The sequence below is a fragment of the Ictidomys tridecemlineatus genome, chromosome 12, assembly GCF_052094955.1.
Source record: "Ictidomys tridecemlineatus isolate mIctTri1 chromosome 12, mIctTri1.hap1, whole genome shotgun sequence".
Classification (NCBI taxonomy): Eukaryota; Metazoa; Chordata; class Mammalia; order Rodentia; family Sciuridae; genus Ictidomys; species Ictidomys tridecemlineatus.
The window spans coordinates 59,937,629-59,960,966 of NC_135488.1; the positions used below are offsets into that span (position 1 = coordinate 59,937,629).

At 41.3% G+C, this 23,338-nt stretch overlaps 1 protein-coding gene across 1 annotated transcript; it reads right to left on the bottom strand.

The window, feature by feature from the left end:
* Positions 1–1,101: 1,101 nt before the first annotated feature.
* Positions 1,102–8,055, bottom strand: LOC120885004 (uncharacterized protein C2orf78-like). Its single transcript, XM_078029808.1, is given in 5 exon segments — positions 1,102–2,079; positions 2,081–2,812; positions 2,815–3,023; positions 3,828–4,595; positions 7,959–8,055. Coding segments are annotated over 5 exon segments (2,784 nt in total).
* Between the last annotated feature and the right edge of the window lie 15,283 nt (positions 8,056–23,338).

Below are 23,338 nucleotides of genomic sequence, written 5' to 3' on the forward strand. Positions count from 1 at the left end.
GATTTTTGCATTTCTTCTGGTCAACCTGAACCCGTCTCCTATCATTTTCAACTTGCTTGACATTTTATCATTTTAACCCTAGTTTCAAACATTGTGTCAGCCATTTTGCCAATTCCTGATTCTTCCAGTAAACCCATACCAATCTCTTCTTTTTGCCTTCCTAGTGCTGGAATACATGCCTTCCTCTTTCCCCCATTCCTAGCCTTTACTTCTATTATCCTGGCCAAATTTGAGTTCCTTTCTTCTCATGCAGGCTGTGATCCCCACTGCCACCAAAATAAACCACACTTAACAGCCATTCAAACTCAAAATTTCTGTTTATTATCTATTAATCAATTCCATTACATTTTTTTATTCAATTTTATTAAGTTTTAAAAGTATATTGGAATGAGTACATATTCATATGTCTATGAGGACAAATGTTTGATAGCCAAGTGCTAACACAGACCTCTTTATTATCTATTAACCAATTCTATGGAATTTCTTCATTCAATTTGACTAAACTTTAAAATATATTAGAATGAATACATTTCTATCTTTGTATCTACATATTTATAAAATTTGCATCTACACATGTGGAAAACTATGTGATGCCCAAGCAGTACCAGAAAGCATCTTTATTACTTATCTCTCAAACAATACTATTACATTTCTTTATTCAACTATATTAAGTCTTAAACATATATAAGTGAACACTTTTGTATCTATGTACTTCTCTGTATATATATGTGGAAAACTATTTGATATTCAAATGGCAATATAGAGCCTCTTTATTACTTACCCTCTAATCAATACTATAGCATTTCTTTATTAAACTATATTACCTTTTCAACTGTGAATAAATTCTCATGTATCTATCTATGTGTATATGAGAACAGTATTTGGTACCCATATAGTACCCAAAGACCTCTTTATTTTCTAACAATTCTCAGTGGTTCCAGAAGGCCTCTTTATTATGTATTAGGGAATAAAATTACATTTCTTTGTATAAGTTTATTAAATGTTGAAAGCATCTGAGAATAAATAAATGTGTATCACTCTATCTATATACATGTGGAAAACTATTTGGTCCCCATGTGGCACCACTGATCTTAGCAGCTCTTACATTATGTAGCCATAGTAGCGAAAAATCTCCATCTCTCTTTCCCTCTCAATGAAACACTGCACTCTCACCAAAGCAGTGTACTTGGCAGCATTCTCACGCTCTTGTTGAGCCTTCTTCTTCATGGCTTCCCTCTCTGGCCTCTGCTGTTTGGTGATGGGAGTTGATACTACTTGCCCAGGAACATTAGGTTTCCTCCATGGAATTGGTTGTAAGGCAAAGTCTTGGAGTAGATATTGGTTTTGAGGCTTGGGTGGTTGTGACTGGGGCTGGGTCCCAACCCTGGGAACGGGTTGCCAATGAAGAGAAGTACAAGATGATGTTTTGTAGGGTGCAGGCCCAGAAGCAGCAGACCAAGGGACACTAGGCTGGGTAGAAGCACTCACACCTGACTGAATGGCATGAGTCAAAACGGGGTGAGCTGGCTTGGCAGGACGCATCCAAGATGGGTTGGCAGTAGCTGGTTGGGATGTGTTGACTGCCATGGGTTGAGCTGAGCTAGCAGGGCCAGGCTGGGCAGGGTAAGACCCAGTGGGTCTCCGTGAGGCCAGAGACTGTGGCCTCCTATTGATTGCTGGTGGAGGTGGAGGTTTCTCTTGGGTCAGAAAAGGCAAAGGTACCAATTTTACTTTCCCAGGTGGTGGAGGCTCATAAATGGATGGAGAGGGACCCTCTCCTTCAGCACCGATATCTGGATTCTGGGCTTTGACTTGTGATTTCTCAGGACCCTTAACCACCAGCCATGGTTTCATAGCTGGGCATGCACGGGGGTCTTGGGTACTGCCTGAGTTTCCCAGGGCCCGGGAGGAAGAGAGCCCAGTTTTCTTATTATTCTTCTTCCCCAGTGCGTGGAAAACCTGCACCGACTCCAACATGTGCATGCCGAGACAGCTCCAAGGCTTTTTAAAGGACTCTTGGCAAAGCTCAGGTTGGTTCCTCTTCCGCTTTAGTTTGGGCACAGTTGGCTTCTCTTCTGCCTCGAACTTTGTTGCCTGGCTGCTTCTTCTCCTCGGCTTTCTTGGAGTTGTTTTCTCTGGTTCTCTTGGTCTTTTCCTGCCCATGGCCCTTAGCCTTGCTGTTCCTGCTGGATGCAGCTTTCTGAGCTTTGCTGTTAGAGTGCTTGGCCGTGTGCACATTGGCCCTATTGCTGTCTGCATCCCTGTGAGCAACTTCTCCTCCTAATGCACACTCTAGGTCCCTTAGCTGCATTTTGGCCTGAGGAGTTCCATGAGGAGACTCTGAGGCTTTATGTTTGTTCTTCCTCACTGGATCACTAGGACCGTTTAAGGCACTTGTGATTTCCTGCCCCTGATTCACCATGATGGCTCTGGTGTCATTGGATTTTGTTACTGTGGGACTTTCAGGTTGGTAAAGGTCTTTCAAGGAATCGAAAAGCTCAGGAAGGTGAATATCCCCCAGCAATGCAGTGAGGTCTCCCAAACAACTGCTAAATTGATTTGCATTTTCAAGTGTGCCTTGGTCCTCAAGACTCAGCATATTCCTTTCTAGAAGGATATTTTCAGAATGTGGCTTCTCCTCTTGGTCCAGAGGACCAATGGAGGCCAGAAGCTGGTGGATTTCAGGGATGTCCAAAGGGAGTAGTGGAGGATCCTGGTTCTCCATGGCAATCTGGTAGCCATCCAGTGGTTCTGAGAGCATGGTGTTAATCTCACACAAATTCTTAATCTCTGTTTGTTCCTGGCTTTAAATCAAATCGGAGGCAATGCCAAGAAATCAGTAGAACTCTGGACTGGAGTTATTGTGGAAATGTCCCCAAGTTCAGTTTGTGAGTTTTTCTCAATTATTTGGCTTTTTCTGTTTTTGCAGATGTACAGGAATTCCGGAGGCTGTGGCAGACAAAATGTCTGACTTGGAGGTTGCAATCCCAAGGAAGCCTCCATTTCTAGGGAAGTTTCCATCCCTGCAAAGGAAACAAGGACGATGGTAAGTAGGATGCTCCCCCTTCCCAGCTCCACACTATTCAGGGAAACCACCAACTGTGGAGAAAGCATTTATATTAGCTCTTTTTAAAGACCACTGACAGATATCTGTTAAGAGTTGCATATTAGTTACAGGTGATCCCTTGAAGTGTTACTTTTGGGCTGGTTCATCACCATGGCAGCATGGGTTTCCGGTAGAGCACTTGTCTCCTCTGTGGGAAACCCAGAAAAACTCTTTCATGAAGTCTCTCGCTCTCATATAGGGGCCTCTCAATTCTCTCCACTCTCCCTAGAATGTAAGAACACTTAACACCATGACCTAGGAGAGGGTGGAGCTGATGCTCATAAGATCAATGTGAATGGTCAGGGGTTTTGGACTCCTGCTTTGGACAGCATCTCTACATACAGAGGTTAAATCCTGCAGTCAATTAAGGGACAATTAAACTGTCACACCCTGATATGTGTTGATGTATTTTTCTAAATCAAAGTAAAATTAGCGAAATATATTTATAGTTTGGTTGTGTAGCTGGACTGAGTGCAAAAATAGTGAACAGCCGCTTCCTTCCGTGTGCTCCTAGAGGTCTCTTAAATGCATGGGTGGCCATTATGCTGTGCTGCATGCTTCTCCTACAGAGACTGAAAATGGGGACTGCTGAACAAGATTGTGGTTAAAATCTCAGCACTTGAATTCTAGGGATGTGTGGACCCACAGTTACCAGCTGAAAACTGGACCCTCCTTTCGAATGGTAATCTCATTCCTTCCCCTTTTTGCTGTTTGTACTCACCTTGAAAATTTGTTCCTTCTATACTTTGAGTGGACACAGAGTAGTAGGTCACAGGTGTAGGGACTGATGGTAGGACATTTGTGGGCTGAACTTCCTTTAGCACCATTTCTGTCACCATTTCTGGTTGAGGGGCAGTGGCACTACTTCCTGCATATGGCACAGAGCCATAGGATTGCAGGCAGGGCCAATGTTCTCCAGAGAGCAGAGTCCCCAGAGAGCTTTGATCATAGTAGTAGACCTGGCTTCCTTCATGGTGGGGTAGTGAGAGGCAATGTCCTTGATTTGGAATCTGAGATAGTGTCACCTGGACGAGCCTACCCGATAGTAGTGGATACCCAGGGATCATGACATTGGCTTTGGAAGTTTTGTCATACTGGAATGTCATAGATAGGGAAGAATCTGCTGTATTCTGGTCAGTGACAGTCATATTAAAGTCCCTGAGTGAGGATGAGCTCTTTTCAGCACTTCCTGGGATATACCACTCAGAAATACTTGGATAGGGGGCAGGTGCCATGGGAATCTGGTTCTGGCCAGTAACTCCAGACACCATGGCTGTGCCAGCATGTTGATAAAGGTAGGCACTGCCCATGAGTGGCTGGAAGGAGGTGCCACAGGTTGAGGGCAGTAACCATGCTGAAGTGGCAGCTGGAGCAGAGGCTCTGGAGAAGTTGCAGACACTTCCTGTCAGGGAAGCTGCATTGGTCACCACAGGAAGAGAGAGCTGCAGAGAATCAGCATTTCCATGTAAAGAAGAATTTTGGAAATGTTCTGTAGGAAGAGAAGGGTGGTGAAAATATTGATGAGACAGGCAGATTCTTACAATATTTGAGGAACCATATCATCTTAATGTTGTAGTAATCAGGAAGGCCCTCATTCCAATAATCATTGAGAGACCCCAAATCACTCCATTTAGGATGGCTGCAAGTACTCTTCTGATTCCCTGCCTTTTCTCTCAAATTGGGCACAGAAGTCCCAAGTGGTCTGCTTCACACTTTGTTCTCTAAAAGCATCCGTCTACCTGTCCTACCTTTTTTTTGAGCCTGCACTAGTATTGACTCATGAATTTGCCCTAGAACTGAAGCATTTTCAAACTCAGAGAAAACCCCAACATTACCAGTTAGCAAATGAGTACACCAAGGGTCAGGGAAGTGAGATAAACTTGTTCAAAATCAGCAACAGATTATGGAAACTTTTTCCCTGGCCAGGACTCTTGTTGCAAAGACCAGAAATCTGGAGAAACAGAAATTTGTTTTTTCTTGTTCATAGAAAATCTACTGATATCACCACAGTGATTTTTAGTATCTCCTTTTGTTTGTCCAGGTCACATGATATTTCCTGGAGTTCAGTTTTACCATCCAAATGATAATTTAAGCATCATTCTTTGCGCTCTTTCAGCCTAACTGCTGATCCTACATGAAAATGAGTACCTGAAATTCAGTTTCTCAAGAAATGCTTCTTGAAAGAAATTGAAAGTTTCTGAGCTTCAGGTTACTCATCTTTAGTGTGGTTATAACAATAACAATAGTGATAATTCATCCATAAATAAAAGTGTCATATTACATAAGATTCATGTGAGGGCTGAGGTTATGGCTCAGCGTTAGGGGGCTTGCGTAGCACATGCGAGGCCCTGGGTTCAATCCTCAGCACCATGTAAAAATAAATAAAATAAAGGTATTATGTTGAACTACAATTAATAAATAGATATTATAAAAAGTTTCATTTGGAGGGAGTTACAGTATGTTCTGGAAAGATAGAAGCAAAAGTCAAAAACAGCTCAGAACTAAAAGGAATGACTAGATAGTAATGAACATACGGATATGTAGCAAAAGTGAGTATATATCAAATTTGCTAAGAAATGAGTTCTGTTATCATGCACACAATATTATGAAAGTGAATGTTTCTCTTTGATTTTAGTGAATACTGTTAATCAAAACAAAGCTCATAATTGAAGGTGAGTTTGAATGCATTCTCAAGCAGTACATATAGACAGAGAAGCTATACTAAAAGTGTGTGTAATTTTAAGTAAAGTGAACACAAATTTGAAGTAAAGTCAACACAAATTTAAGTAAAGTGAACAGATGGGTAGCCACGTGGAGAAGGGAAAACTAAAGCCAAAACCCACGATGAATCTGGGCTTGGTGTGGTGGGCCTCTGGTCTTAGCACTTGGGAGCCTGAGGCAGTGGGATTGCAGGAAACCAGGAATTCAAAGCCACTCTGGGCAATTCACAAGATCCTATCTGAGAAAACAAATAAAATATCCTGGAGATATAGCTTGTGTAGCATGCTTGCCTAGCATGCATGAGACCCTGTGTTCAATCCTCAGAATTGGAATGAACAGAAGAAAAGAAGAAAGAAAGAATGAATGAGAGGAAGGAAGGAAGGCATAAGGAGTAATTCAGGGAGGGAAGGAGAGAGAAATGGAGGGAGTGAGGGAAAGAAGAAGGGAAGGAGGACAGAAGGAAAGACGAAAGAAATTTTGTACATACTAGAGAAAAAAAAATAAGTGTAAAGTAATTTCATTAGTGTTCTTGTTTACCTTCCTCTAAGGATTACCAACACCAAATAAAAGACATTAATTCCACTAGGTAGATATTTCAAATAATATAAACACATTTTCTGATAATCCTTTTGGTTATTAAAAAAAACAGAAGAAATGCTTTAACAAAATCATAGAAGCCTAGTTTATTATCACATTTAGAGAAAAGTCTTGTCCCTAAAGTCTGAGAAAACCATCACAGTATAATAAAATAACAAATTTAAAACAATTTTTGTCTTTTCTTCTGACATTTTCTTCTCCCTTTTATATTAATACAAAAATGTTTGAGCTACCCTACACCCCAGCCCCAAACAATTATTTGAAATGTAGACAAAACAAAAAGTCTTCACATAATTATTTAAATAAACTCGGAATTAGAGATGGGAGCTTGAATTTTTATTCTTATATAGTTCTTTCTTTTGGTTCTTAGATTTAGAAATATCAATGACTATTTGTATATTGTCTGTTTTAGAAAAAAAAAACCATTGTAAAGATGTAAAACAGCTTCACCTTGACAGCTTATATAACACAAAGGAATGTGTCCTTCTGATGCAGGTTTGGACAAAACATTTTTTAGAAATCCCTGTAGTTTAAAAATCAGAAGAAAATAGGACATGGAAAATGCCATTTCCCCATCTCTGTCTAGAACCACTTCGCTTGGCATGTTTGGAGGAAGAATCATTTCTAAAACATACTTCTAACATGTTCATGTTCAAACTGTCAACATCATCTGTGTTGAAAGAGGTCATAGAAAAACTGTTAACAGCCAAGTGTGACTTTTCTGATAACCTGCTTACCCCAGTGATACCCTAATTGAAGTCTTAGTTTCCTTGCTGTTCTGTTAATCTAAACATTCTCTAAACCAGCCTCTGGGAAGATTCACTCTATGCTGTCTGTTGGTTTAAATAAGATCTTTGCTTTTCTTCCACATCCATCCCAACCAACCTCTTTTTTCTCGAGAACATCATTCTCTTCATCTCTATTATTCTAACATTTTCTTCTCCTTTATTTTTATATTTTCTTCCTCCACCGAGTTCCTGTTGCCGTGTGCTTAAACAGTCACAAACTTGCTTTCCCAAGAACATCTGCCTCCTTCCAGCCCTGTCCTCCTGCTCCTCTCTCCCTATTTCTTTTTTGACCTAGTTGAAACAGAAAACTCCCAAATATGTGAATGTCCCTTTTATGAACAGCACTAAATTTGAAATACTGAAGTGGAAATCTTGGTGAAGGGAAACTGTTACAGAGGAAACCTCTTGGTTTCCACCCTGCCTAGGTTTTGTCTCTTTCAGTTGAAACAATACAACCATGAAATCTGATTTCATTCTCTATAAATATGCCCCTCAAGATGCAAGAAAAGTAAGGGACCAGAACATGGGCAATCTGTTATCCTCATGTAGCAAATCAGGAAACAGATTTTGTGAGAGAGTAAGATAGTCCAGTTCTAAAGCTAGTACATGTCAAATTCCAAATGAAATTAGGTGTCCAGATTTCTAGTTCCATCCTTTCCCCTATTATTCTAAGCTCTTTTGACTCCATTAGTAAATCGAGGCAGGTCAAAGTCTAATGAAAAACTTTAAAAAGTTTCTTTACTCACCTGACATGGTCAGAGAAGAGGTCATATCAATTGTAGATAAAAAGGATGAGGAGATCACCCCAGAGGATGTGTGAGTGGCTGAGGCTAGAGAATGCATGTTTCCCAGTATGGAGTTCACTGGTCACTGTTTACTGGCCACTCTAATGACTGGTTACTGGTCACTGGTCACTTGCGATGATTCAAATTTGTTTACAACTACATGGCAAGCCTAAGATTCTAGCAGGTGGCAGTAGGTTTGGTGGGAGAATGATGTCACAAACCTGGCCGTTTAAAGGTATGAAGTAGCCAATAGAGTGGTCAGACTCCGAAGGAGAAGGTGGGATTGGGTGGGGGAAATGACAAGAGAGTTGATTGGGTGGAGAAAGTGACAGGAAAGTTATAATAGAAACTCAATGGCTCAGTTCTGGTAGGTGAGCCCTGCAGGAGGGACATAATGGGCTGACCCCATGGCTCCCCTCCCCCAGGCTCTTGTGTTAGGGATATCATCTCTGTGTTCCTCTTAAATGTTCATTAAAATATTATGAATATGTTATAAATTATGCTTCACAGTATAAGAGGTAATAGTGACACATTACTCTATTAACATATGCCGTTAATATCCCTGGAGATGGAAGAAAGAGACATCTAGGTTGAGCAAGTATAGTGGTTGTGGAACCACAGAAGTTGATTTGATTAGTGAAGTTCCTGCAGTATTCAAGGATTCAGAAAGGGGTTAAAAAGTTGTTTTTTTCCCTCCTAGTTGTAGATGGACCCAATACTTTTATTTTATTAATGGGTCAAGCCCAGTGCCTCATGCGTGCTAGGCGAACATTCTACCACTGAGCCACAATCCCAGCCCTAGGGGGAAGTTCCTTGAGTGCATTTTCTGGGGAATGATGTGGCCCAAGATTCTCTTTAGTTTCTCCTTGATTGATCCCTGCTTTCTTTGGCCTGGGCTGGGCCAGTTTAGACTGGTAACTCTCTTCTGCTCTCCTTCCCCCATCCCTCTTCATTTTTTCATGGACAAGCCTTGAGTCTGCATTCTTGTACACATTGATATTACTTTATTTTAACTAGCAGAAGCAAGGGTCTTTTTTCTCTGAGTTGATTCTTTGAAAAATGAACTCTGAACAATAGCAGAAACTCTAAGGAGGTGGAAGACTTAGTTGACTGTAAAATTTCCCTCTCTGGATTTTTGTTGTACTCCTTTAACTTATAATTTCCTGAGGACAGCTTTTTGGTCATGTAGACTTTCTGCCATCAGCCTCTTTCATATGTGAGAGGCACTGAGGATCCTTTCTCTCTTCTTATGTAAGAGGATCCAGTGTGGCAGTTACTGTGACTTCCTCCCCCATGCAAACAGCCACTATAGAATCTTGGGCTTCTCACATTCTTTGTCTTGCATGTTTGGGTGGAAGGCCAGGAGAAAAGTTAGAACATTAAGAGAACATAAAAAAGTATGGATAACAAAGAAAAGAGAGGTTAACATGGACTTTTAAATTTTAACTTTTTGTTAGAAACAAGTTAACTCATTGAGGTCTCATTTTGTCTTAATCAAAGAGGCAATTAATTTTTTTTTTTTTTGCTGGGGGAACGGGTCCTTGGAATTTAAACCAGGGACACTTTCCCATTATCTCACATCCCCAGCCCTTTTTATTTTTCTTTAGAGACAGGGTCTCACTATGTTGCTTAGGGCCTGATGGATTTGTGTAGACATTCAAAGAGAGGCTTGTGGAAAAAGCATTGTGGTTATGCTGTGCACCCAAGGAAGAGGTGTGTCTGTTCAGCCCAACTTCATCTAAATTGCTTTTGCTTTTGATCCCCTGGAGAGTGTTAGTTTCACCACTTTCTCTTGTAATGCGATAAAGTCAGTCAGGATTGAATTGGTAATAATATATATATGAGTACTGAGCTGGTTTGGGGTAGTACAACTATGGGGTTTGATCATTTTCCTTGGTGGTAACCTTTTTTTCTTTTCTTTTGTGGTGGTCGTGGGGGTTTACCAGGGATTGACCTCTACCACTTAGCCACATCACCATCCCAATTTTATGTTTTATTAGAGACATGGTCGCACTGAGTTGCTTAGCACCTTGCCATTGCTGATGTATGGTTTGAACTTGCAATCTTTCTGCCTCAGTCTCCCAAGCTGCTGGGATTATAGGCATGTGTCACCCCACCCAGAAATGTGGTAAGTTGTTTTTTAAAAAAATATTCTGTTAGTTGTTAATGGACCTTTGTTTAATTTTTGGACTTCCTTAGAGACAGTGAGTAGATAGTGTGATTCACAATGTCAAGAATCCACAGGAAGTCAAGTGCATATATAGAAAAAATTGCTCATAAATAAAGGTAAATATTGCATTTACAGGCCTATTTTTTCCCATCTCTTACACTGCTAATTATGGAATATAATTTTTTTTTGCTGGTTGTGTGTGGGATAATTTTTAGCCAAGAGTGATTGTGAAATGTATGGTCGTATAATGATATGGCTTAGAGTATGTCAACTTTTTCAGGGTATATATTTTTTATTTTTATCTCAGTTGCATACCTCAGATAGCTTACTTCTATAATACTGGCATGTAATGTGAGACTAAGAACATACAGTGAGTATGTGTAAGCCAGATCATTTCTTATGTTCTCTTAGAAATCAAGGGTATTTCCAGCTACTATAGGTTAAGGAGATGGAGATGATGGATGCAGACCTGATGAATTCAGCAAAGCCTTTATTCAGCTATGGAGTCAGTCATCAGATGGGCAGACTTTCTGGTTAGAAATGGCTGCTGGTCTGTATTTATATAGGTTACACACTGGGAGGTAACTTACCATTGAAGACTTCAACAGGACGTGGGCATTCAGGAAAAAGGTTGTAAAAACTAGAAATTTGTTTTTATTGGCAGTGTTTTCATAGGGCAAAAATGGAGGGTGCATTGCCCTATCCCTGAGAATGGATATATTGGGAAAGGACCAATTCTTGCCCTTTTCCAGGGATATCTTGTCACTGAGTGGTGTTTGCTTCCTTCCCAGGGATTTATATGTCACTGGGAAAGGAAGTATTGGGAAAGGATCAATGTTATCAATGTTCTGCTTTTCCCTCCTTCCCTCTTCCTAGGCCACACTGTTTTTGGGTTGTCATTTGCATATCTTTTATTCCACACTCTGAAAAGTCATAATGAATAGTGGCAATGATTTTGGATCTGGTTGCTTCTTGGGGAGAAATGGTGAAGTAGGAGGACCCCATCTCTCAGAGTTCTGGAAAAGAACATGGGTTCTCTGGTGGTTGAGGCTTTAGAAGAGTATATGTGGCAGTAGACTTGGGGCTCAGGCACAGTCCTCCTTTTGTGGTTTCAGAAATTTGGACTGTATTCTGGAGAGGGCTTAAGGCAGACAGGTCACCTCATTAAGAAAATGTTTTTTGTACACAATTAAGAATAGGGAGAAGAAAGGCTATTATATTAAAGGTGAAGATTAACAGATTTGTTAGTTCTAGGAAAACAATTTTAGCAGGTCCTATCATCGGGGAGCCTATTTCCCTTAATCAAGGCCATTGTATCCCTTTCAAACTCAGGGTGCACTTTCCATGATCTGAGGAGTTCGGGTCCTTTGGAGCATTGCAAGCATGATTAATGTTGGAACCATATTTTCCTGATGGTTTAATCATTTCCAACCTGCTTGAAAGACTGTGCATAACTAGAATAGAAATGAACTGTATAGTTACAGCTAGTAGCCCAGGTATATGTGTAGAAAAGTATTTCAAAGAGTTGAGGGAAGAAATCCCCTTAGCTAAACTGGCCCAACTTTCTTATCAAAAGTGGATGTTTTTGCATTTTCTATGGCAGAACCTGAGATTGTAATTTTAATTTAAACAAGTATTGATATGAAAAAGATCAAGTCCATTAGGTGATTACATACATTTTGCCATTGTGTCTCAGTGTCATCATATGGATCTCTAGTGACACAAAATTGGGTGATATTACAATGACCCTGAAGTTTCTGAGCCCATTGTAAATGTTGTACTTATTCTCCTAGTCAAATAATAGAATCTTTTAGTTGTTGCATTTTGTTTGAATTATCTGGATCCATATGTTCTTGAGTTTGCCAGGTCTCGGTAACCTTCTTATGGAATTGTTGAAGGTAATGGACCTGCTGATGCAATGTCTCCGCTACAGTCAAACCAACAGTCCCAGCTCTCAGCCACCAGGTGAGCCATTTAGCGTGGTGTTTCAGGTGCCTCAGTAGTTCCTAGGTGGATGGTACTTAAGGGGCCTCCTGCCTGGTACTTTTAATTTTACAAGGAGCCTTTTGAGAGTCATTATAGTTGGTGCTGAACTTTGGCATAGAGTTCAAATGTTGTTGTAGCATACACTTTACACATTTAACATAATATAGATTTTTGTGAGGCATCACAAAATTTGAATGGGTATTTGAATGGGTTTGGACCCTAAAACATAGGGATTTAATACACATACTGTGAGGGTACAATTCCTTATGAAAGGAAATGTTATGATAGATAACATTTTTCAGTTTATTATATTGAGCATTACCCTTCCAGATCCCCAAAGTCTCCTCAGTCAGACCTATTTTCCATATTGTGTCCTGAATTAGCAGAGAATCCATTCTCATGGCAAGTGATAATTCTCCCTTAGACCAGTATCTGGTGATGTTGGAATGGAAAAATTCTCTATAAACCAGATGTTCTAAATTGTCTCTATAATGTAATTTTCATCCCAAAGCTCTAGATTCAGCATCAGTTAGTTCCCCAGGAGAACCCCAATTTATAACTACAACAGAAAGATTCGATGATAGGGTCATCACCTTCAGACCATTGTAAAACTTTTGGTGAATGATTTCTGTGCCTATGGTTAGAGCATATGGGTCTGCTTAATGAGTAATTAACATTAACTCCCTGGCATTCAGGTGAGCCTCTGCCAGTGAGGAAAATAAGCCTGGCCTCTTGATCCTATTATTTTGGGACATATGTAAGCCAACTTTTGAGGCCCAGTTTTTGAGAGAAATGGAAAGAGGGGGTGAGGAGGACATTCCTGAATAATTGAACAAAGATTGTTGGGAGGACCTGGTAGTCAAGAAAGGACCAGGCAAGAAGGCCTTGGAATTAAGATAGATTGAAGGGGGAGGATCCAACCATGTTACTGGGTGAGCAGTGACAGGCTGTAGAATGTGGGCCCTATAAGCCTCTGTGTTTCTAGCCATGCTGGCAGTTGTGCATATTATGAAGACCAGCACGAGGAACATGCTATTAGGCATAATGAACTGACCTACTTTCCTCAATTGCCCCCAGTTATCTCTCTCAACCTATCCCCATGGCCTGGGGTTTGTCTTCCAGGCTCAAGACATTAACATTTTTTGCCTGTAGAGAGGATTCTCACTGAATACATCAGGCACTTCTTGTCTCTGCTGTTTCTGGTCTTGTGTGGCAGTTTATGAAGTTAAAGATGATATGTGGAAAACACAAAGAGAAGAAATAAACTTGGGTGGGGGTCAGGACAATGAATGTTCCTTGAAGGCAGGAACATTCTCCTGTTCTAATGTTTGAAGAGTTGAAAGATGAAGGGGGAGTAAGTATGATGAATTTAATTTCACTCTTGAGTGGTATTAAGAAAAGGAAGTAGAGGCTGGGGTTGTGGGTCCACAGTAGAGCACTCGCGTAGCACATGTGAGGCACTAGGTTCCATCCTCAGCACCCCATATAAATAAACAAATAAAATACAGGTGTTGTGCCCAATATAACTAAAAAAAATATTTTAAAAAGGTAGAAGGATATCTGAGACAGAAACACTAAGAGTTCTAGGAATGAGGGTCAGCGGTTTCCTCAGGAATGGCTGGGAGGTAGGTCATGTGTAGTCCAGTGAGGCCTGTGAGAACAGAATGATTAGTGGCATTAGGAGGAACAGATTTGAAATTGCTTAAATGTATCTGGGATGGGTGGCCTTGTATTTTAGCTGTGGTGGGTGTGGTCAGAATCACCTCAAAAGGGCCTTTTTTGAGATTCTGTAAATCTGAAGAGGACAGGTTTAGTGAATTCTTCAGGCATCATTGGAGGGAGTGCATATCAGGGTAAGAAAATAGGACTTTAGTTTCATGAGGGAGAAACTGGAGATTTGTGGACATAGAGGCTTGTGAAGATGAGGGTGGTTGTGAGAGAGAGCAGCCTGCTTCTCTATTCAGTCCCTTGTATTATTTCCTAAGGAAATGTATCCCTTGCCAGCCTGATATCCTGTACAGTGCAACGCTGCCATCTTGTGGAATAAAGGAGCAGCTTCAAGCAGGTTTCTTATGTAATTAGCATTAAGAATTCCTGCCTGAGGAAGAAAACCTCTTTCCCTGCAGATTAGGATGTTAGAATGAATTATAAGTGAATTTGGAATAAGTAAAAATATTGACTGATTTGTTTCTGGCTCATGATAAAACTTGAGTGAGAGCAGCAAGTTCAGCTTATTGAGATGTGGTGCCTGAGGGGAGGGGAGCAGCCTCAATTAAATGGGTGAGGACAAAAGAAGAATCTGCTGTATTCTTTCCTTGAAGTATAGCATAGCCTGCAAGGTATGGGGACTGTTAGCTTAAAAGGACCAGGCTGGATACAAACTTCATGGATCAGCACAGCTTTTATGCAGGAACAGATTGTTGCCTCTGATGAACCCACTTCTCAGAAGGTGGAAAATGAGCCATGGGCCCAACGGGGAATCAATGCTTATATAGGTTACAGAGAGGTGACTTAATTAATGAGTACTCAGGAAATAGGTTTGGGAGAATTTGAAAATTTGTTTTTACTGTACATTGTTTTTACCTGGAGTAGAATGGAGGGTCTGGGGTCAGCATTCAGTGTTTAACTCTTTCCCTTCGGAGTCCTATTGTAGTGTTACTGGGAAAAGATTTATTTGGGAAAGGATCAATGCTCTGGCTTCCTTTCTTGGGGTTTTCCTGTCACTGGGAAAGAATGCAGTAGGAAATGATCAATGCCATCAACATGCTGCTTTCTTCCTTACCTCCTCTTGCCAGGCCATAGTATTTTGGAGTTTGTCATTTTCCATAACCAACAGGGACTCTTTGTGGGAGCTTCCAATTATGAACCAGTCTGGGGAGTCAGGGAGTGGCTGATCAGTTATATGTAAAAAGGGGTTCTTTAAGAAATCAAGGGTGGGGCTGGGATTGTGACTCAGAGGTAGAGTGCTCACCTCACAAGGGCAGGGTCCTGGGTTTTATCCTCAGCATCAAATAAAAATAATGAAATAGAGGTATTGTGTGCAACTATGAATAAGAAATAAATATTTAAAAAATGGAGGGTGTCAGGACACGAGTGAGAAATCACATGGGCAGATTTTTTTTTTTTTTTTTTTGGGAAAGAGTGGCAGGGTTTAATGGGGAGTCTTGCTGCTAGGTAGTTAGGGGATCCAGGAGTTGTTCATGCAGTCATTGGACTCTGGTTGTTGGAAGGTTGAGGGAATGGAGAGAAATGACCAACAACTGAGAAGTTTTGAAAGGGAGTGTGTGGTAAGAATAGTAAAAGTTTGACATAATCCAAATTTTCTGGCCTCCAGGATCAATAGTGCTGCAGTCTCTAAAACCTTGAGGCATTAGGGCCAGCCTTGATAAACCAAGTCTAATTGTTTGGATAAGAATGCAATGGGGTGGGGGATTTTCCCTGACTTGGGGTAAAGAAGTCTAAAGGACTCCTTTGTCTTCTTTGCCAGAGTGGAGTGACTGGAAGAAAGGCTCATTAGGGATAGGTAAATAAAGAGTTAAGGATTTCAGAAGAGAATTCTGGAAAGTAGAAATGGTGGAAGAAAAGGAATGGGGAGATGGAAGAAGATCTAAAAGATTCCCTTTTGAGGCTTCACAAAAGAGTTTGGCTATGAGAGAGATTTTGTTATCCCAATGTGAAAATACTGAAAAAGGCCCAAGAGGAAAAGCCTATCTCTTTTATTAGAAGGTAGGGGAATGTTCTTTAAGGCCTGGAGTCATTCTGAGGGTATTGTATGGGAGTTGGGGGGTCAGTAGAATACCTAACTATTGCACCTGAGGGGAGCAGAGCAGGGTCTTAGATTGGGAGACCTGGTACTCTAGGAGGCCAGGGCATTAAGTAAGGTGGTGGTAATGTTTGGAGAATTTGGGGGCTGGGCTACGGAGCAGGAGATCATCTACATATTGTATGAGATGGCTGGGGGATAAATTTAAGGTGGCCAGTTCTTGTTGGAGAGCCTGGCCAATTTAGTGGGGGCTATTTCGTATGCCCTGTGAGAGAACAGCCCAGGTGAGCTGCTAAGACAAATTAGTGCCTGGGTCAGTCCAGGTAAAGGCATAAGTGAGCATGAGGCAGGATGGAGGGGACGAGTGAACAAGGTAGCTTTCAGGTGGAGCACTGAGAAATGTGTGGTGGAGGCTGGGAGATGAGATAAGGGCCCAGACTGGTTACTGCAGGATACGTGAGAACACTTGCCTCATTGATTTTCCTGACCTTCTGTACTAGCCAGAATTGGCCATTGGGTTTCTTTACTCTGAGTATGGGGAAGGTGTGAGGAAAGTTGGTTAGTATGAGAAGATGGACCTGTAAGAAATGGGAGGTGATTGTTGTGCTTTAAACCTCTGAGGGTCAGGGAGTTAATGGATATTGGGGAAGGGCATATAGTGAGTGGTATCTTTTAGTTGGATATGAACAGGGGAGTGGTGTTTAGCTATTTTAGTTGAGAAGTATCCCAAACTGTGGGGTTGATTCCAATGGGCAAAGAGCAATCAGGACGCTTAGGGACTCAGGGACTAGATAGATCTGGGCCAGAATGTATTAAGAAGATGGTTGTGGAGTTTAAAGGGGGGATGATGATTGAGGCTTTTATTTTGTGGAGCAGATACTGTCCCAGTAGGGAACATGGCAACTAGGCATAACTATAAAAGAATGGATGATGAGAAGGATCGAATCATGCAAAAAATGGGAGTATCCTTAGTGGATATGTAGGGGTTCCTGAGAGTCCCACAATGGGGGTATTTGCCTCAAAAAGTGGGCCTATGGCATTGAGTCAAAAGTGAAAGTTTTGCCCCAGTGTCAATCAAAAAGGAAACTGCATGGCTGTTCACCCACCTTGTAACCTGGGGCTCCTCAGATGTACAATCTGAGGTGGTAGGGGCAGGGGAGCCTAGGCCCCCTCATTCTAGAAACTCAATGAATGGGACAAGGGAAGCAGGTAGCTGCACCAAGGTGTCCTTGCCTGGGGACAATTCACCTTCCAGTGTCCCCATTGCCCACAGTTGGGACAGGGCTTCGTGGGAGGCTTTAGGTTAAGTCAAGATTTTCCCCAATGTCCGGTCCACCCACATCGGAATCAGGGATCAGGAGGTATATTATGTGGGACCACGAGTGGCAGGGATGCTTTTTTTTTTCTTTCTTTCTTTTTTATTTTTTGGTGTCGGGGATTCAACCCAGGGCTTTGTGCATGCGAGGCAGGCACTCTATCAACTTTATCCCCAGCCTGGCAGGGGCATTTTTAGGGCTCTGGATGGCTGAGGCCAGGAATTGATATTTAGTTTAAAGACATTTATATTTATCTCTCTTGTTTTTGGCTTTGTCTTCCCTATTGTTAAAAATCCTTGAAAGTAGTTTCTAGAAGCTGCTGTAGTGGGGTCTCGGGGCCCTTTTCTGACTTTCTAAGTGTTTTATGGATATCAGGTGCAGACCCACTAATAAAGTTAAAATGGAGAAAGAGAGTGCCACCAGGAGTATCCAGGTCTAGGTTGGTATATTTGGTAACAGCCTCAGTAAGCCAGGCCAAAAAGAGGGAGGGATTTTATCAGGTCCCTGGATAATTTCCTTTACCTTTTTCCAATTAACCCAGGTATGAGAATTTTTTTCATGCCCAAGGAGGCAAGTAATCATGTGCTGGAGTCTGATGACCCAGTGTCTTGAGGCTGATATGTCCAATCAGGTTCAGCTGTAGGGATGGCAGCCCCTGCTGTAGGATGGATAAGGGAACTTTGGGCATGGAGGAGATTGGCATGGTTTAGCCACCTGTAAACTATGAGCATGTACATAAGGAGTCAGGGTGGAAGGCTGGATGTTATAAACCTCTGCCCAAGTAAGGTGGTGAGCCTGAGTCAGATGCATGAACTCCTTCCTGTATTTAGTAGGGTTTTCAGAAAATGAGCCTTATCTGGCTCTGTTTGTGACAAAGGTGTCATAGAAAACGTGACATGAACTTTGACCATCCCTTCAGCCCCTGTTACCCCTCTGAGAGGGAAACTCGAAGGACTTTGGATCCTGTAGAGGAGGTGATGGTATTGGGAAGGTAGAGTGTGAGTGTGCGATTTGAGGGGTGCGGTTAGTTGGGGAGTAGTGGGACTTTGAGGAGAGGAGTCTGATGTGGGGCCATGAGACCCCAGAAAATCTGTAAGTCTTGCGTTCATCTGCTATTTCTTGATCAGTGAATGAGGAGGAGAGGTGTGAGTCTGTGTGGATTTATTGTGAAGCAGAGTAGGGCTGACTTAAAGAGGGATTTGAGCTGAGGAAAAGGAAAGCTTAGAGATAAGCTATTTTAAGCCCTTTGCCATTCCTCCATTGATGGAGGTATCTTGTGAAATCCTGGAGAATTTCTTTATCAAAGGTCCTGTTACTTGGGCCATTCATGCAAATTTAAAATAATTTACATTATGGCTATATTTGAGTGCAGAGACTAATGAGGCATTCCATATAGAGGTTTGAGAGTAAATATTCTTAAAATTACTATCCTAGTGGGGAGTCCTGGGGAATAACTGTGTAGTTCACATATTGGAGAGGTTTGGTTGAGGTGATGGTTTGAGATGAGGGAATCCCCTGAAATCTCATGTCACTGGAGTGGACTGATACACTGGAGAAGAGGAGAATGTCCTCACTCCAGTCTCAGTGGTGGGGAACACCAGGGTCCTGGCTAGTCAAAAGGTGGTGTCCCTGGGCAGGGTATCTCTGCTGGGGACCGGACAGGGCCTTACCTCTCTGTAGAACGAGAAAGCCAGTGTTGGCTCTGGGAACAAAATGGCAAAGAGGCCTCTGATCCAGAGGGCTGTAGGGTGTTGGGGAGGGGAGGGATTGGGAAAAGGATGACAAGGGTGAGGGGAGGGGATCAGAAAGAAGATGTCTTCAAAGCCAATAGACAATCTGATGCAGATCCTTGCCCTGTTGACATAACATAAGGCCACAAAAACCTAGCCCAGGGTTGCGTTATTTTGGGGTCACATGCTGTCATTGAGAGTCAAAGTGGAGTTAGAGGGCCTGAAGGGTCTCTTTCTATAGGGTGGGGAGGGAGGTAGAGGTACAGTCAGTTTAAAGATTCAGCAGTAGCTACGTGAGCTGTAGCTTGGGGATTCCCTGACCTCAAAGGGCCAAAGGAGTGACAGGTGTTCAAGGCTCACTTCCCAGGTCTCATGGGTCATTTCATGTGACTAAGAAAAGGAAAAGGTTGTGGGCAGGATGGGAGCAATGGGGACATGTGCAGACCTCATGAATTTAGCAAAGCTGAATTTATTATTTTATTCAGCTGTGGAGTCAGACATCAGGTGGACACTTAGAAAATGGCCACCCATTACAGAAGCAGTCTTGATTTATGTAGGTTACACTCTGGGAGGTGACTTGCCTTTGAAGACTTAAATAGGAAATGGACATTCAGGAAAATGTTTGCAAAAATTACAATTTTTTTAAAACTAAGCAGTGTTTTTACAGGGCAATAATGGAGCATCTATTGTCCTGCCACTGAGGAAGGTTATATTGGGAAAGGATCAATGCTTGCCCTTTCCATGGATTGTCCTATCACTGGGTAATGTTTGCTTCCTGCCCAGGGATTGTCTTGTCACTAGTAAAGGATGTATTGGGAAAGATCAATGTTCTTAATGTTCTTCCTTCTTCCCCCCATCTTCTTCAAAGGCCACACTGTTTTGGACTTTTGTCATTTCCATATCATTCAAAAGCAATAGGTGTAAAACTAGGAGGAATGTGGTGTATGTATTGTTAGCTTTCTGTTGCTGTAACAAACACCTGAGATAATCACCCTATAAAAGCGAAAAGATTTCTTTTTTTCATAGCTTTGGATGATTCAGTCCATAGTCAGTTGGCAAGGCAGCACATGATGAGAGGGAGTTCATGGTGGAACAAGCTGCTTACCTCACGACCTGGATGGAAGAGAGAGAAGGGTGGGGAAGAGGAGGTATTGGGCCCTATTTTCCCCTTTCTTACTGGAAACTCTCAAGCCTCAATGACCAGAAGATATCCTACTAGGCATACCCCCTTTTTTCCGGTACTGGGGATTATGAGTTATCACCAGTTTCTCTTTTAAAATCTTACTTTGAGACATGGTTTTGCTTAGGTGCTCAGGCCAGTCTGGAATTTGAGATCATTCTGCTCAGCCTCCCAGGTAGCTGGGATTTTAGAATACAACACTGTGCCTGGTTTAGGCCCCATCTCTTAAAGGTTCCACCATTTCCCAGTAGTGCCAAGCTGGAGACTAAGCCTTTATGGGACATTCCAGATCCAACTTTATAGCATGTGGTAAGATCATTATTGAGAGCAATATAATTTTTACATACTGAAATATTCAGGTTCAAGTGCTGTTTGCCTCTCCTGTTTCTAGGCTTTATAAAGATTTGTTTTCATAATTCCATCTCGCTTGGAGTCTCAGCATAATCATACCTTCTAAAACTAGCCTAAAATGTGGTCGGAAGAATTTAAGGAGTCTAGGTCCAACACTCTGGACCTTAGCATTAAGTCCTCCCCTGACTTAAACCCTCACTTTTTATACTGAGGTTATTGTCCCAAGGACAACCCCATCCCTACATTTTGTACTGATCAGGATGACTGGGACTCATATTGGTTCACCCTACCATACTATCTGTCATTGAGGTCCTTCCACATTCTCTTCTCAGTTTTATTAAAGATTGGAAACCCTCATGCATCCATATGGTACATAGGTCTTATCCAGAACTGTCACATTTTATTAGTGTCAACTACTTCATAGTTGCTCCAAATATCCCTTACTCCTATCTCTATTTTCCTCTCCATGTATTAGGTATCTGTAAAAAATACCTAAAATCCTCCAATGACCTCCTATGATATTTGGGATTAGAATTCATACTCTTTTTTCCAGTACTGGGGATTATGAGTTATCCTAGTTTGCAGAGTGATTCAGCCACTGTGGCCTCTCTGACCTCATCTCCCACTTTCCTTCTTCCTTGCTACTCTCCAGCCACACCATCAGAACATCTGTAGTTCCACTCCAGACCTTTGCCCAGCTGGTTACTCTCATGAGGTGCTTTTGTAGTGCTGTTCACGTGGCTGATTCCATCTTATCATTTATGTCACCTCCTCACAGAGAACTTCTCTGTCCATCCATTCTAAGGAGCTACCCAGTTTCCCTGTATCTGTCGTTTTTGAGTCAGTTTTCTTGATAGTCCTTACCTCTCTCTCTGATATGCTTTGGGTTTAGTGTCTTTCATTTCCTATTAAAATATGATGTCCAGAAAGACAGGAGATTTTCTGACTTGCTTACAGCTCCCTTCTCAGCACCTACGTTCTTTTGTGACCCCAGTGGATATTCAATACATATTCCTGGTCATTCACGTATATCTGATATAAATGTTGTCTCACTGTGCCTAAAATCAATTATATGGGTGGGCTAGCTAAGTATGGTGATAATCAAGATATACAATGAGAAACCAACTGGTAGGTTCTTGAATCCAAGTCTTCTGCACAAGGCAATCAGAGGCAGAAGCATAAAGCCTCAAGGCTAGATGCCTTAATTAGCTATCATGGTCATGAATCCATGTTAGCCAATGGATCTACAAGGAGAAAGTACAGTTCCTGTTGTTTTATGGCTTTCATCAATGGGGGCTTAGAGCCATCAGAAGGATAAATATCTTTAAAGTTGAGGAAATTCCTCCAGAGGATGCTAGATGAGTTGCTTGCATTGCAATGCCACAGCAGCCTATGCGGAACATTGCTAGGGAATGGGGGTGCTCTGAAAGCAGAAATGGAATGAAATAGTTCACAAATTGTTCACCCTGGTAAAATGTTTGCTGTGAACCCATTGGCAATATAAAATGATAGAAGTTGAAAAGTAAATACCTGGGAAGAAAAAGATGGGACGAGCTGGTTCAAATATAGGAAAGTGTCTCAAATGCATTGGAATTTTTAAGCTGTACATTATTGTAGCATGCAAATTATGTCTTTTTACTTGGAGTTGGAATTACTTAATGAAGTTGTCCCTTAAGAAGAAGGCATGTGACTGCATGACTAATATGATTTTATAACATGTACACTCAAAAAAATTAGAAATTATATCTCATCTCTGTATGGTATATCAAAGTGCAAAAATGAATTCTAATGTCATGAATAACTAAAAAAATTTAAAAAAAGCTACAGTAAAAATCATAACATGGAGATTAATCTATACTTTGGAGCGCCACCTATGGTTTCTACAAATACTGTATCTCTTGGCTTCAAGAAAAATGACAAGTTTGGAAAACATATTCTTATGCATGCCTGGAAAGATCTTTAATATGTGTGTCTATTAAAATTAATGATTAAATGTGTACGTAAGGAATCAGTTGTATTTTAGACATATTTTGATCCTTTGTTTCTGGCTAGTTAGCTATGAGTTATACAATTTATTTCCTAAAAATTCAAGATCTTTGTTTTAAGTAAAAGTTCCATTCTCAAGGTTGAGAATGTCAAAAGTAGTTAAATGACATAAGAAAATTTAGGGTCCTTTGGTGCACTTCAGGTTAGGGATTTATGATTTTATATTTAGTTTACACATTTATTTAAAAAAGTGGCTTATAAGCAGATACTATAACTTTTTTGTATTTTGAATTATTAACTTTTAAAAAAATTTATTTCTTCTTTTTAGTTGTATGTGATAGTAGAATGTATTTTTTGGGGGGGTGGGTACATGAAATTGAACTCAGGAGCACTTGACCACTGAGCCATATCCCCATCCCATTGTTGTATTTTATTTAGAGACAGAGTCTCACTGAGTTGCTTAGCATCTCTCCATTGCTGAGATTAACTTTGAAGTCCTGATCCTCTTGTCTCAGCCTCTTGAGTCACTGGGATTACAGGCGTGTGCTACTGTGCTCAACGTAGTAGAATGTATTTCCACGTGGAGTTACACTGTTTTTTTATTCACATATGAAAATAGAAAATTTCTGTCTGATTCATTCTACTGTCTCCTATTCCTACCTTCTTCCATCCCTTCATTCCTCTTTATCTAATCCAATGAACTTGTATTCTTCCCTCTCCCAACTGGCATTGTGTTTGGGGATCTGCATATCAGAGAGAACACTGGCCTTTGGTTTGGGGAGATTGGCTTACTTCACTTAGCATGGTAGTTTCCAGTTCCATCCATTTACTGGCATATGCCATAACTTCATTCTTATTC